The sequence below is a fragment of the Rhea pennata genome, chromosome 16, assembly GCF_028389875.1.
Source record: "Rhea pennata isolate bPtePen1 chromosome 16, bPtePen1.pri, whole genome shotgun sequence".
Taxonomy (NCBI): Eukaryota; Metazoa; Chordata; class Aves; order Rheiformes; family Rheidae; genus Rhea; species Rhea pennata.
Window position 1 is genome coordinate 4,355,291 of NC_084678.1, and position 14,055 is coordinate 4,369,345.

Sequence of the window (14,055 nt, forward strand, 5' to 3'; positions counted from 1 at the left end):
GAGAGTACAGGGAGGATGGAGGACAGGAAGGATAGTAAGAGGGCAGGCTGGGAGATGGGAGGTGAGGGATAAAGTTGGGAGGTGAAGGAGAATGAAAGAGAGGTGAGAGAGGGAGATGTGAGGTGAGGTAGGACAGCTATAGACCAGGAAGATAGAAAAGGAGAAGGGGTGAGCAGGAAATATAGGAGGTAGGTGCGATACTTGGAGGATAAGGAGGGATGGGGAGAATTATGAGGAGGAACAGGGAGATGGTGGGAGGCAGAGAACACTGAGGAGGGCTGGGAAGGTCATGAGAGGCTAAAGATGAGGAGGTAGAGGTGATAGAGCATAAAGAGGGATGGGGAATGGTGGGAGGTGGAAAAGGTTGAAGAATGTTGGGGAAATGATGACAAGTGAAGGACAATGACAGGAGGGATGGGGAGATGATGGAAGGTGGCAGAAGACAAGAAGGAGTAGGAGACTGAAATGGAGGAAGAAAAGGAGGGATGAGGAGTTGGTAAGAGACGGAGAAGGACAAGGAGGGATGGAAAATGGTGGAAAGTGCAGGAGGATGAAAAGAGAGACAGCGCAAGCTTGGAGGCAAAAGAAGAATGAGCAGAAGGTGGGAAGTGGATGATGATGAGGAACAGCCCAATAGTGAGAGATACTGGGGCATAGGGAAGGATGAGGAATGGTGGGAGACGGCGGAGGATGAAGAAGTTTGGTGAAATCAGGGTGGATGGAAGAGGATGATAATAAAATATGAGATGACAGCAAGTGAAGGAGGACAAGAAGGTATGGGGAAATGGAGAAAGAAGAGGAGAGATGAGATGGTAGACAGGAAAAGATGAAGATGGGTGGGAGATGGGAAGTGCATGAGGACGTGAAGTGATTGGAAATGGTGGGAGGGAGACAAAGGTGAAGAAAGATTTGAAGATGTTTGCAGCTAGAGGGACAGGGCAATGGTGGGAGGTGAGGATGGATTTTCAGATGGAGGGAAGTAGAGAAGGATGAAGAGGGTAAGAAAGAGAATAGATAGAAGAGGATGAAGAAAACGGGGAGAAAATGAGAAGTGGTAGAGGTTACAGAGTTGCAGTGTTGATTGGAGGAAGAGAAAAGATAGGGAGAGTGTAAAATGTAGAGGAAGATGAGGGATGAGGGAATGGTGGGAGCTGATGGAAGATGAGAAGGGATAGTGAGATGACAGCTGGAAGAACAGAAGAAGGAAAAGAAAGCTGAAGATAAAGCAGGATGAGGATGGAAGGGATGGGATCGAGATGGAGGAGGAATAGATGAGGGGATGGTGAGATGGACAAGGATAAGGAGGAGTGGGACATAGCGGGAAATACAGGAACACAGGAGGGAGACAGGATGTGGTGGGTGATGGAGGAGCACAGAAGGGAGGGAGGGATGTGATGGGCAATGGAGGAGCACAGGAGAGAGATGGGATGTGGTGGGCGATGGAGGAGCACAGGAGGGAGGGAGGGATGTGATGGGCAATGGAGGAGCACAGGAGAGAGATGGGATGTGGTGGGCGATGGAGGAGCACAGGAGGGAGGGAGGGATGTGATGGGCAATGGAGGAGCACAGGAGAGAGATGGGATGTGGTGGGCGATGGAGGAGCACAGGAGGGAGGGAGGGATGTGATGGGCAATGGAGGAGCACAGGAGAGAGATGGGATGTGGTGGGCGATGGAGGAGCACAGGAGGGAGGGAGGGATGTGATGGGCAATGGAGGAGCACAGGAGAGGGATGGGATGTGGTGGGCGATGGAGGAGCACAGGAGGGAGGGATGAGATGGGTGATGGAGGAGGAAAGAATGGAGCAATGGAGAGATGGGTGATGGAGGAGCGCAGGAGGGAGCGATGGGATGTGGTGGGCATTGGAGAAAGAGAGGATGGAGGGATTGGACCTTGTGGGTGATGGAAGAGCAGTGGAAGGAGAGAGAGAATGTGGTGAGTGAGGAGACAAGGAAGAGGAATGAGATGTGGGGGGGGCAATGGAGAAGACAGAGGGATGAGAGGTGGTGGGCCATGGAGGAGGAGAAGACAGAGGGATGAGAGGTGGTGGGCCATGGAGGAGCAGAGGAAGGAAGGACAGAAGGTTGTGGGTGATAGAGGACTACAGGAAGGAGCAATGGGATGTGGTGGGTGATAGAAGAGGAGAGGATGGAAAGATGGGAGGCTGTGAGTGATGGAGGAGCACAAGAAGGAGGGATGGGATGTGGTAGGCAATGGAAAAGAAGACAGAGAGATAGGTCATGGGCCATGCAGTAGACAAAAGAGGGATGAGAGGTGGTGAGTGATGGTGGAAGACAGGAAGGAGGGATGGGAGGTAGTGGGTAATGGAAGAGCACAGGAGAGAAGGATGGAAGGGGTGGGTACAGGAGGAAGAGATGCAGAGATGGGACATGGTAAGCAATGGAGGAGGGGTGGGACATGGTGGTGATGGAGGAGCAGGTCAGGGAGGGATGGGATGTGACAAGCAAGGGAGGAGCACAGGAAGGAGGGACAGGAGGTGGTGGACGATGGAGGAGAGGAGGGAGGAAGGAATGGGAGGCGGTGGCTGATGCAGAAGAGGAAGGGATAGAGACATGGTGAGAGAGGGGGAAGTAGGGAAGGAAGGGCTGGGATATGGTGGACTAGGGAAGAGCACAGGAGGGATAAAACATGATGGGTGATGAAAGAGCACAGGAGGGAGGGATCACACAGAATGACTGAGATTGGAAGGGACCTCTGGAGAGCATTTCATTGAACCACCACACTGAAGTGGGTATGGGTCATGGTAGGTGATGGAAGAGCATAGGCGGGATGGAAGGTGGTGGGCAGTAGGGTGGTGTTGGGCAATAGAGCAGCAGAAGGAGAGATGGGCCATAGTGGGTGATGGAGGAGCACAGGAAGAAGGGATGAATCATGGTGGGTGATGGAGGGGGAGAGCAGGAAGGGATGGGATGTAGTGGGCAATGGAGGAGGAGAGGATGGAGGGATGTGAGATGGTGAGTGATGATGGAAGAGGAAAACAGGGAGGGTGATGGAGGAACTCAGGAGGAATGGGAGCTGGTGGGTGATGGAGGAACAAAGGAAGGAGGGATGGGAGGTGGCGGACAATGGAGTAAAAGAGAAAGGAAGCAGAGAAGGTGGGCTTTGGAGGAGCAGAGGAAGGACGGATGGGATATGGGTGATGGAGGAGCAGGCCAGGGAGGGATGGGACATGACAAGCAAGGGAGGAGCACAGAAAGGAGAGATGGAGACAGTGAGGAATGAAGATATGGGCGTGGAACTCAGGAGGGATGGGAGGTGGTGGGTGATGGAAGAGCACAGGAAGGAACCATGTAAGGTGGACCTTGGAGGAGCAGAGGAAGGAGGAATGGGACGTGGGTGATGGAAGAGCAGGTCAGGGAGGGATAGGACACAGCAACCAAGAGAGCAGCACAGGAAGGAGGGATGGAGACCGTGAGGAATGGAGGAACTCAGAAAGGAGCGATGGGAGGCGGTGGGTGATGGAGGATCTGGCAGAGGGAGAGTCTAATGTAGAGAGCCTGGAGGCAGCTCAGATCTGCCACTGGTGAGGGGCAAAAGGGCAGGACGGCAGGGGCAGCGATGAGGACAGAGAGGTGGGCGAGAGATGGGAACGTGCAGCCGAGTGGGATGGGATGGCGGTGGCACCTGGGAGGAGCAAGAAGCACCAGCAGCACCAAGGGCACCGAGGAGCAGCGACAGCAGTGCCACGCAGGGCGGCACGGCCTGCGGCCCAGGGAGACAAGGCCGAGGACCCGCGGGTGAGGAAAGGGAGCCTGGCTGGTGGCACGGTGCAGCGCGGGGAGGGAGCGTGGGGGCCAGCACAGGAGGAACGGGGACGAGGACAGCCAGGCTGGCGAGGGAAGGAAGCCGGGCGATAGGGGAGCGCCGGGGCCGGAGGGCACGTCACAGCGGCGCGGCGCGGGACGGGGGCCCGTCGTCGGGGCGGGAGCGCCCGTCATGCGACCTGGGCGCTGCGCCAGCGGAGAGGGGCCACGGCAAGCCGGGCTGCGGCGGAGGGCAGGGCTCGGCTGAAGGAGCCGCCCTCGGGTCAGGCGCGCTTTCCGCCCCGGGGCTCGGCCAAAGCAGCTCGCGGCACCTCTGGCCCGGCTCAGCCCCCGTCCCCCAGCCCTGCAGCGCTCGCCGCTCCCCGGCCGAACGCCCAGCACCGCTATTTACAGAGTAAGACAGAACCGACTGGTATTACAAATAATTAAAAGGCAGTTGTAAAAATGAGAAACCACATTCCAAAATAGAGAGTCTTAAGAAAACAAAAAACAAAACAAAACAAAAAAAATACAACCCAAACAAACCCGAGTTATCAATGAAAATGCTAAAAAGCACCCCGAAAGGAACTATGTACAGCAGGAGAGATGCCCGCGTTACCGCTGCGCCTCCCCGGGCACGGGGAGCCCGACCTGCCTGCCGCCCGCGGGCGCCCGCGGGCCCCGTCTGCCGCCTGGGCTGCTGGTGAGGGCGGGCAGCGCGTGGCCCGCGCGCCCGGGGGCTCGCCGGGTCGGCCAGGCGCCCGCCGGAGGAAAAGGCAAGTTTGTGCTGAGCCCGCCGGGCGCCGGCCAGCGCCGCCGCGTCCCGAGCCCCCGGCAGCGACCGGCCGTCGCTGCGACGCTGACGGAGGCTGCGACGTGGCAGCGGTGCTCGCGTGCAGCCTGCCTGCTGCGGGCACGGTGCAGCCGGACGGGAGGGGGCAGCAGCTTCAGCAGCAAGATCGCTCCTGAAGCGAAGCTGCAAGATGCAATGACAGCAATGCCCAGAGCCCCCCAGAGCAAGCCGTCCCACTGCAAGCCCCGCGGGCTTGGCCTTCCCCAGGTCCAATGCTGCTGCCAGGTGCCTTGCACCCCTCCGAAACGGAGCAGGGGAAGCAGCTGGGTGAGCTGCAGGCAGGTAACGGGGCTTCACTAGCACCTTTCACAGCTGTGTGTTGTTTCCAGATGGCGAGCCCTGCACCGCCGCGGGGGCTGCGCCTCCTCCCTTCCTGGCTCTCCCTCCGTAAGGCTTGTTTTTCGTGGCTACCAAACGCTGCATGGCAGAGACTGCGGTTGAAGCTGCAGCCTCCCAGCCTGTAATCTCTTAATCCAATTGGTTTCTCCAATTTAGCTCCTTTTTGTTATTTTTAAAATGCACTTAGCTTTACATTGCAGGCTGTCTGGAGATGGGCACGGCCAAAAACAGGGGAAAAGAGGGGAGGAATACGTATCTGCAGCACTTGGATGGGCAAGTAATTAAAAGTGGCTCCAGGAAGGGAGGTGGGTGCCCTGCTGCTCCCAGTAGAGCGGACCCCGGTGCGCGCCCGGGCCAGCCCCGGCCAGCTCTCGTCCGCACCGTGCACGAACGCCTCTGCTAGCCACGGCACGCGCCCCGGGAGCTGGGTAACAGCCCATGGAGGCGAGCAGCCCGGAGGGCATGCCGAAACACTGCGCGGGAGCTACAGTGCACAGGCAGGGCGAGCGCGTGCCAGCCCTGCGCTGGCACGGCGGGGTGGTGAGCACACGCACGCAGATCTCCCTCCCGAGCTGTGCAGATGTGCACACACGCACACAGGCACGCACACATGCGCCCCGTCCCGTGCACCCAGCGGCTGTCACTCCTGCCCCAGCCGAGCTCTGGCCTCGTCCTGCCCCGGCGCTGCCGGCTCTCTGGGGCTGGAGCCGGAGGAGCCGGGGGCTGCCCCGGCAGGGAAGGATGACCGCAGCCCCCCAGCCGGCCAGGCCACGGCTGGAGCAGGACGCCGGCCGGGGAGGAGACGGGACGGAGCCCGGCCTCCGGGTGATCTTGGGGATCCTCCCCGCTGCTCCTTCCGGCCCGAGGAAGCACGTGCGGCAAGCGGCAGCGGGCTGATGCAACCGCGCGGCAATCGCGGCCGGGCAGGGACGCGCCGGGGGCTGCAGCCGGCGCTGCCTGCAGCCGGCGGAGCGTGGAGCCAGCGCCCTCCGCCCCCGCAGCCGCGCTGCCCGGCCCGGGAGGCGACACAGACAGCGGCATCGCACGGACATCCATCCACTTTATACAGCAGGCCCCGCAGGGCTTTTCCCACCGGCCCTGCCGCTACCTACGTTAGCAGTGTCACGGCGGCGTTTTCTCGCACAGCCGCCCCCGTTTGCTCCCCCTCCGCGGGGCCCTCGCGAGCCGCGGGCCAGGGCTAGGGAGTCCTCGGCGCGGTGGGTTCTCAGCTGGCTTTCCGCAGGCTGCTCCGGGGCGGCTCTTCCCCGGGAGCCCGCAGCCGGCACCCGGGAACGGCTCACGCTCACCCGGGCAGAGGCCCCGAGGCGCAGCGCCCCGGGGCCGGCTCTCCCCCGCTGCCCGCGCGCTCCCCGGCGGGAGCGGCGAGCCTCGCCGCGCGGCTCCTCAGCCCGAGCGGCTCCCCCGGCGCGACAGCCCTCCGCGCCCGGGAGCCTCCGTCGCCCGGCTCGCCAGAGCGCGACATCTGCTTCTTAAGCATCCCCGCGGGCGAGGGAACAGTTAGGAGACAGATGTGGGCGCCCCTGTCTCTGAGAGGGGCCGCGGGGCCGCGCGCGGGCTCTCGGGCCGCGGCCGGTGCCCGGGCGGCAGCGGCAGTCGGGAAGGGCGCTCTGCGGGCAGGACAGCGGGAAGCAGACGCACTGCGTAGCCCGGTCCCTCCGCCCTCACTCACTGGAGGGCCCCAGCTTCTCCTCGGCCCTGCTGGGCTCGGAGGGGTGTAGTTTGCACTTGGAGGGCGAGTGGCGGACAGCGGAGCGGGATGGCCGGGAGAAGCACGAGGTGAGGGACTGGGAGCTGCAGTCACACGCTGTGTCCTGCGAAGAGAAAAGCGGGCGGATTAGAGGGGCTGCGCAGCCAGGAGCCACCGCCAGGGCAGGTGGGTCCAGGGAGCCTCCCATCGGCACTGCGGGAGAGCCTGGAGCGTGGCCAGCGCGCCCTAATCCTGCTCTGGGAGCCAGGCTGCACCTCTGGCCACTCAGAGGGACTCAAGGTCCCCCCGACGGAGCAGAGCCTGCGCTGCGGTTACTGCCAGGCTGCCCCAGCAAGGCACCGAGCCGTCCACCAAAGCAGCCCACATCTCGCCCTGGGCAGGAGGTAACATCCTCTGGGTCTCAGGCGGCATCCAGATGCCAGCCCTGCCCTAGGACACGATGCCACAGTGAGGACAAAGTAAGAGCTGTTACCTCGCTGGCTATAGCCGAGATGAGGTCTGGGTCCCGTGGGGTTGTGTCCTTACTCCCTTGGCCTGGAGACAATGGCTTTGGGTCCTCACAGCTGTTTTGCTTGAGGACTTTCTTGTTCAAGATGCGGGAGATGTTTTCGGCCTGGTGGTAGGTGGCAGCAATGGGGTGTTCTGGTTTCTTGTTGCCCTCCTCATTGTTGGTCTCTTTCTTCTCTGCAGTGGCCGTGGGGCTCTGCGCCCTCCCACAGACATTCCTGAAGAACTCCTGCACAATGCCATACTTGGGGGGTTCAGGCTTGGTCCTGCTTTCCGGGCAGCCTGGTTTCCAGATGGACTCTGTGCTGCCGGAGTGCTCCACCACGCTGAACAAGCTGGACAAGCCATCGTTGATGTTGCTGAGGACGGGGCTATCCCTAGTCGTTGTGGACCGAGCCCATGCAGACCCATTTTGCTTGCTCTGGTGGAGGTTCCAGAGGCTCCTGTCCTTGGTGGCATCCAGCTTGGAGGAAGACCTTCTCTGGAGTTTTGGGGAACCGTATTTTGGGGAACAGCATGGCCGCTCAATCCTGGAGTGGACCTTATCCAGAGAGGACGAGATCTGCTTGCTGCGCACAGACATGAGGGAGGAGCTGCGTGGGGACCAGCTCTTGCTGTGCATGCTGCTCCGGGGCAGGTCCGTCTGCAGGCCAACACTCACCGTCTGGATGGTCTGGGTCCCCACGTTTGCCAGCCCCACTGTTTGGCTGGAAGTGCTTTTCACCTTCCTCTCCAGTGAGCTCGAGCGGATGGCCTGCCGCACGCAGTTGGTGATCTCCTTCATGTCATCGCTCATGTTGCCAGAGATCTCCAGGTCATGCAGGGAGGATGGGAACCGGGGAACAGGGGACACTGTGCTCTCCACGGCGCCACTGTCCAGCAGCTCTCGGTGCTGCTTGGAGAAGTTGCACAGCCACTGGCTGTAAGTGTTCTCGGCGCTGTCTGACTCCTCTGGCTCTTTCGGCTTGGCCATTGTAAACAAGAAACCAGGTTCAATCATAATCTTCCCCTCCTTGTTGTGGACCAGAGGTGCCTCCAGCCTTCGGACCACAGGGGGGCTGTAGTAGATACGGATGCCCGTCTTGTCAGGTGCCGTGTAGCTCCTCTGCATTTGCTTCTGGGATGGGTCATGCCCAGAGAGGTTGCTTGCCCGGGAGTAGTCCCAAGAGGAGATGCCCAGCTTCTCTTTGGCCAGGCTGTCGGGGGCAGGTTGCTCAATATTCACATATGTACAGTTTGGGGGAGGAATGCCAGCGCTGTCCCGGATGCTGTTGGGCAGCAGCTGTGCAGCTGGAGATGCCTTTTTGCCTCGGGAATGGTCGACTAGCCCTGGAGTGGTCTTTCCCGGGAGATAGGGAGAACAGTCGAGCAAGCTTTCAAACTCTGACATGGAGGAAACAGACTTTGTCCTGAGAGGAGAAAAGAGGACAGGGATCACAAGATGCCTGGCAAGGCAGCTAGGCTGCTGGCTGCGGGACAGGGTGGCAGGGTAAGGTGCTGCTTAAGGCATCAAGGAGCTGATGACTATCCCAACGGGATCCCTCCTGGGCACCCTCAGGGGGCAATAGGAGCTCTCCATCACAAGGAGCACCACAGTCCAGACCAGTATGGCAGTCTTCCCTCTCTCCACCCTGTCAGCCATCCTCACCCTGGTCCTGCACCTGGCCAGGCCTGCAGGCCTCTCTGCATTACAATGGTGAGAAGTGGGTACCTCAGCCCAGGCTTGCAGAGCTGCTGAGCCCATGGACATCCCGGCTCAGCCCCTCGGAGCCTGCTCCAGGCTCTGGAGAACAACTAGGTGCTTTCTGCAACAGGCACAGCTCTCTCACCTTTTTAAGTTGGTTCCCTTGGCTTCTGCTTCAGAGATTGTCTCTTTGTCTGTGATTTTTTCATTGAGAGCCTAGGAGGACACAAAAGAAAGCTCTGGCATCAGCACTCCCAGGACCAAAATACGCAGATGTGCCAGAACAGGGGCTGCACCCTGCTCCTCTCCAAGCAGTAGCTCCTTCCCCTGCATGCCATGGCCCTACAACCTATTCCCATGGCTACAAGGAACTCCCTTTGTCTGCAACTGTTATAAACCATCTCTTTTTACGCCCAGGGATGCTACTGAAGCCCCCAGCGCTTGGGAAGGCAGGATAAGCCACCTTCTCTACTATCTTCTTCTAATTCTTGGCATGTCCCCTACAACCACAGCCAGGAGACTGTTTGCTGTTCAAAGCAGTGATTATTTGGGCACATGCCAGCTCCACCTGCCTTTCAGCATACCAAAACATACAAACAAAGCTCTGTACGCTAGCGTAACACAAGGCACCTGAGCAGGCTGCACTGCGCCCCAGTGCAGACAGGGTGAGCTGTACCCCGAGAAGCAGCCATGGGGCCAGGCAGCCTGCTCTCGCCCACCCCTCAGCCCTCTCTTGCCCACCTCTTTCCAGTTGCTGCCATGCTTCTCCATTTCAGAGTGCTTCAAAGCCCACGGGTTGGCTCCTTTCTGCAACTGGAGAACGTGCCGGTCACTTGACACGTGTAAGGCACAGCTGCATGCCTCTCTGAGCGAGCAGTGCAGTTGCCACTTGCACCTTGTGCATGCTCCAAGACCATCTATATGCTCTTGGGGCACGCATAGGGGTTAAGCAGCAGAGGCTAGAGCACGTGTGCGTATGCAGTAGATCCCATACCTGGTTGATTTTGTTCTGCAGGTCCTTAGCTTGCTGCTCTGCCTGCTGTTGCTCTTCCTTGAACCGGGCCAGCAGCTCCACCTTCTCCTGGTTCCAGTTTTTCTCACTGATCTGGAGCTGCTTGGTGAGGTCCATGACAGCGCTGTAGGACTCAGCCAGGAGATGCTGGTGCTCCTCTCGCTCCCTCTTCAACGCCACCTTCCAGTCCGGCAGCGCTCGCTCTGCAATCCCTTTGCCTGCCTTTGACTCCAGCTGTAAGGACATGAGGATGAGCAGATAAATCCCCAGGACTGCTTCCATGCAGGGATCTCAGGGGTTGTGCAACAGGCTTGCTGCTCCCAGGAAAGGATTGTGGAAGGCTGGGAACATGTCCCCACTCTGACAAGCACCAATGCGGGATGCTAGCAACCGGCACAGCACACGTTCTCTCACATCTTGTGTTCCACCTTGTCCTTGGCATGTTGTTGGCTATCAGGGACTCAGAGTTCAAGCACTGCGCAGGACACCAACGGCAAATGGGCAGACTGTGCTTCAGCTGTGGACATCCCAGTTCCCAGGGCTGGTCCCTCAAAATGACCCAAGTTCCCTCAAAGCAGTGGCTCATGCATGGGAGAGGACAGGAGCATTTTAAGGAGGCACTGCATGGAGACAGGGCCTAGGCAAGAAAGGGACATCTTAAACCTCTGGCCAGCCCAGCAGCAATGCAGGTGCAGGGAAGTTACTTCTGAGCTTCCCATAGCAAGGAGAGATTATTTCCACCAAGGGGCCGTGCTGACGTCCGCAGCTGCCCTCAACAGCCATCATGGATACCAACAAGCTGGGGTGTGTGAGAGGCCTCAGGCCAGCCCAAAAACCAACTCCAGCTTCTCAAAGCCAGGAGCCTGTGATGGCTGGAGAGGCAGTTGGCCATAGCTGCAAGGCAACATGCCAATGCAGAGCAATACCCTGCCATGCTCACGTCCTACTCTCTCAGAACAACTATAGAAAGGAGTGGAAGGTTTGAGCAGCTGTGGGGATGCCACTTCCTCCAGTGGTGCTGGGAAGTGGAGCTGGAGAGCATGTTTGGCACTGCTAGCTGTGGGCTGCATTACAGAGAGGTGTGGTGGAGCAAGGAGCTCTCATAGCACCTCCAACAAGGAGGTCCTGTCACACAGGACAGCTCACTCATGGGCACATCTGAGCCCAATCTAGCCCGTCCTGCCACCACGCACGTGTCAGATGGCCCAACAGATGGGCACCCAGCTGGACATCGGCTGAAGGGCCCTCCTACCCCACCCTGCCCTGCTCCGGGCCCCTCGGAGAGGGGCAGAGACCTTCTGCTCGTCTCTCCGAGGAAAGGCAGAGCCGTCTGCGAGGACGCTGCTCCACGACCAGCCAGGAAACCTCCAGGTGCAAGCAGGGAGGGGAACCGAGGACACCGCTGAGCTGCCCCCAGATAAACTCCTCCAGAAGCACCGGCGCCCGCTGCGGCGAGTGGCTTGGGGAGTCGCCGCTGCATGCCCACCGGTCGCTGCCGCCAGTGGGGCACGAGGGAGCCGGAAGCACTCGGAGCCCCCGCGAGTCCCAGCACGCCGAGGGCAGGGCTGAAAGGGCCCGGGGGCCGCACGGGCCCATCCCATGGGGCTGTAGCTCCGGGCAGGCCCCCCGCAGCCAGCTGAGCAATCGCCACCTCCGGCCCTGAGCAGCAGGGCAGAGCCACCCCTCTGCGTTCAGAGGTCTCCCGTGGCTTGGTGCAGCCCCACGGCCCCTTTGGATGGGTGCAGACCACCGACCCCCGCTGTGACCCACGGAGAGCCGAGCTCCAAGCGCCTGCCCGGGGCACACGGAGGTGCCAGCGCGGCCGTCCGGTTCCCCGCTGGCCAGGAAGGAAAGGGATCGGCCGAGGCGCCCACCTCGCCGCTCTGCTCTCCCGCCGGGCCCAGCCCCGCGCAGCGACAAAGCGCGTCCTCTGCTCCGGCAGTCAAGATCTTCGAGGCAGCCCCGTTGCTACGGAAACGCGCCCGGCAGCGCGGCGGCTCGTCGCCATTCCCGCAACGCCATCCCTTCCTCCTCGGCCCCCCCGCGCCCTTCGGCGCCCATCGCAGGCAGCCCCCCGGCCAACGGCGACCCCGAGCCCCGTCCCGCTCGCTCTTACTTGGGCGATGTGACACTTGAGCTCGGCGCGCTCCATCTCCCAGGCGGCCTTGGCCTTGGTGAACTGCTGCTGCAGCTCGTTGGCGCCCCGGCGCTCCTCGCGCAGCTCCGTGCACAGCTCCTTCAGGATCACCTTCATGTCCGCGAGCGTCTTGACGCACTCGTTGGGCTGCCGGCGGGGAGGGGACGCGGGGGTGAACGCGGGACACTGGGCCCAAACGCTGAGAGGGGCAGGTGGGGAGCAGCACCCGGCGCCCTGGCACGGCCGGGACCTCGGGGGCCCCGTGTGAGGCTCTGCCTCCCTCGCTGCCTCCCCCCCGGAGAGGGGCCCACGCTGGGCAGCGCAGCCCCCGGGCTGGGTGCTCGATCCCCCAGCCTACCCAGAAAGGGTGCTCTGCACCCAGCCCACACTCGTGGCCCTCTTCCAAGGGCCACATCCCGGCACCGGTGCGTCACAGCCGCATCCGCCCCCAGGGCACGGGTGGGAAGACGCCATGCGGCACCACGTGCCACGCAGCCGTGGCGGAGGCGCAAAGGATCCCGCCTGCCCCGCTCCATCTTGGGGACACAGCGTGCCCCGCCAGGCAAGGCCCGTGGGGACCCCCGCTCACCGTGTTGGGGGTCCAGGCGTCTCTGGCGCACGTCTTGTTATCCGCTTGCTGCTGCGGGGCGAGCTCTTCCTCCTCGATCAGCAGGTACAGCTCCTTCATGCTGTTCACCTGCAAGACAGACGGCCCAGCGAGGCCGCTGAGCACAGCCCCAGCTCGGTCCTGCCCCGCTGGGGCACGCTGGGGCTCAGCAGCATGTGGGAGGGTGACAGGGAGGTCCACACCAGACACCAAGGCCGGCTCTGCACAGAGCAGGAGCGAGCAGGCTGTAGGGCTCGGAGCCGACTGGGGACGTTCTGGGCTAAATCTTTGGGCCAGGGACGTGGCAGACAGCAGAGCAACTGCCTACCCCCATCCTAGTGCCCCCCGCTCCTCCGCACCCAGCAGCAGACCTCAGTCATGTGCCAGCAGTGGAGTCATCTCCTAGCTGTAACCAAGGGCAGCCCATAAAGGGGTTGTTGTTTGCTGGCCTCAGACACAGGCCACTGCTGCGCAGACGCGGCAGGGGCTGTGCGGAGGTTTGCTCCCTCCAGCTCCACGCTCGGTTGCGGCCAAAAGGAGAGCTGGTAGGAGCCCAGGCACGGGGCAAGCAGGTGCTGGGCAGGCTTCCCTGGTGGGCACGGATGGCACTGGCACACGTGCCAAGCAGCTGCCTTGGCACAAGGCACAAACACGGAGCTGGGCAGGTCCCCAAGGATGCCCGGCAGCATCGCAGAGAAAAAGCAGCGAGATTCCCTCCTCGGCAGGAGCTGAGCGCACCGCACGGCCCCCTGCCCCGCCGTGCCCAACCGCCCCTACCCGGACAGCACAGAGCTCGCTCTGCCCACAGTACCTCCAGGAAGTCATCGCCCTCGCTGTGCACAGTCTTGCCCTGGCGCCAGCGCTTTAGGAACCACTTGAGCTTCATGAAGAGCAGGAGGAAGTTCTGCTTGAACTGCTGTGACTCCTGCACCAGGAGGTTCTTCTCCTGGCTCCAGAACTTCTGCTCCAGCCGCCTCTGAAGGTTCAGGCTCTGCAGCTCAAACTCTCGCCTCAGGAGAGCTTTCTGATGGTCTTCCTTCAGCTGTAGGAGAGATGTGACTGAGCAGCCAGGGCCTCAGCCTATCACTTGCAACTGCTGCTAGGAGACGTGACTTTGCGGAGGGCGCTTTGGGCAGGGATGGTTTGTTGCCTCCCAAGGATTTTGGCTGGCAAGGGCTGAGCCTGGAGCAGTGCTCCATATTTTATGCCCTGGCAGCTGCTCTAACCCAAGGAAAGCAGAGCCCTGAAGCCAATCAAGGCAACATCGTGGGGGGAAGATTGCATGGCTGCATGCCTCCATGCAAGGAGAGGTGCCCTTGGCCCCTGCATGCCTTGGGGATGGGATAAGCCAAGTGTTAACCTAGATGATGGCTGGATCCCCAAGGGAGTCACAGAGCTCAGGTGCATGGTGGTGGCATGGCCATG

The 14,055-nt window shown here is 61.0% G+C and overlaps 1 protein-coding gene across 4 annotated transcripts in view; it reads right to left on the reverse strand.

The window, feature by feature from the left end:
- Window positions 1-4,481: 4,481 nt before the first annotated feature.
- The window catches only part of MTCL2 (microtubule crosslinking factor 2), a 36,202-nt gene continuing 26,628 nt past the window's right edge, over window positions 4,482-14,055 (reverse strand). For 3 of the 4 annotated variants that reach the window (XM_062588843.1, XM_062588845.1, XM_062588842.1), the window contains 8 exons: window positions 13,442-13,672; window positions 12,613-12,720; window positions 12,003-12,170; window positions 9,869-10,120; window positions 9,616-9,687; window positions 9,020-9,090; window positions 7,156-8,599; window positions 4,482-6,786 (listed from right to left, as the gene is read on the reverse strand). In XM_062588843.1, coding sequence (XP_062444827.1) covers window positions 6,637-6,786; window positions 7,156-8,599; window positions 9,020-9,090; window positions 9,616-9,687; window positions 9,869-10,120; window positions 12,003-12,170; window positions 12,613-12,720; window positions 13,442-13,672 — 2,496 coding nt within the window. In that variant the 3' untranslated portion in view covers window positions 4,482-6,636. The remainder of the gene's footprint in view (window positions 6,787-7,155; window positions 8,600-9,019; window positions 9,091-9,615; window positions 9,688-9,868; window positions 10,121-12,002; window positions 12,171-12,612; window positions 12,721-13,441; window positions 13,673-14,055) is intronic. The other variant, XM_062588844.1, reaches the window with a different exon arrangement.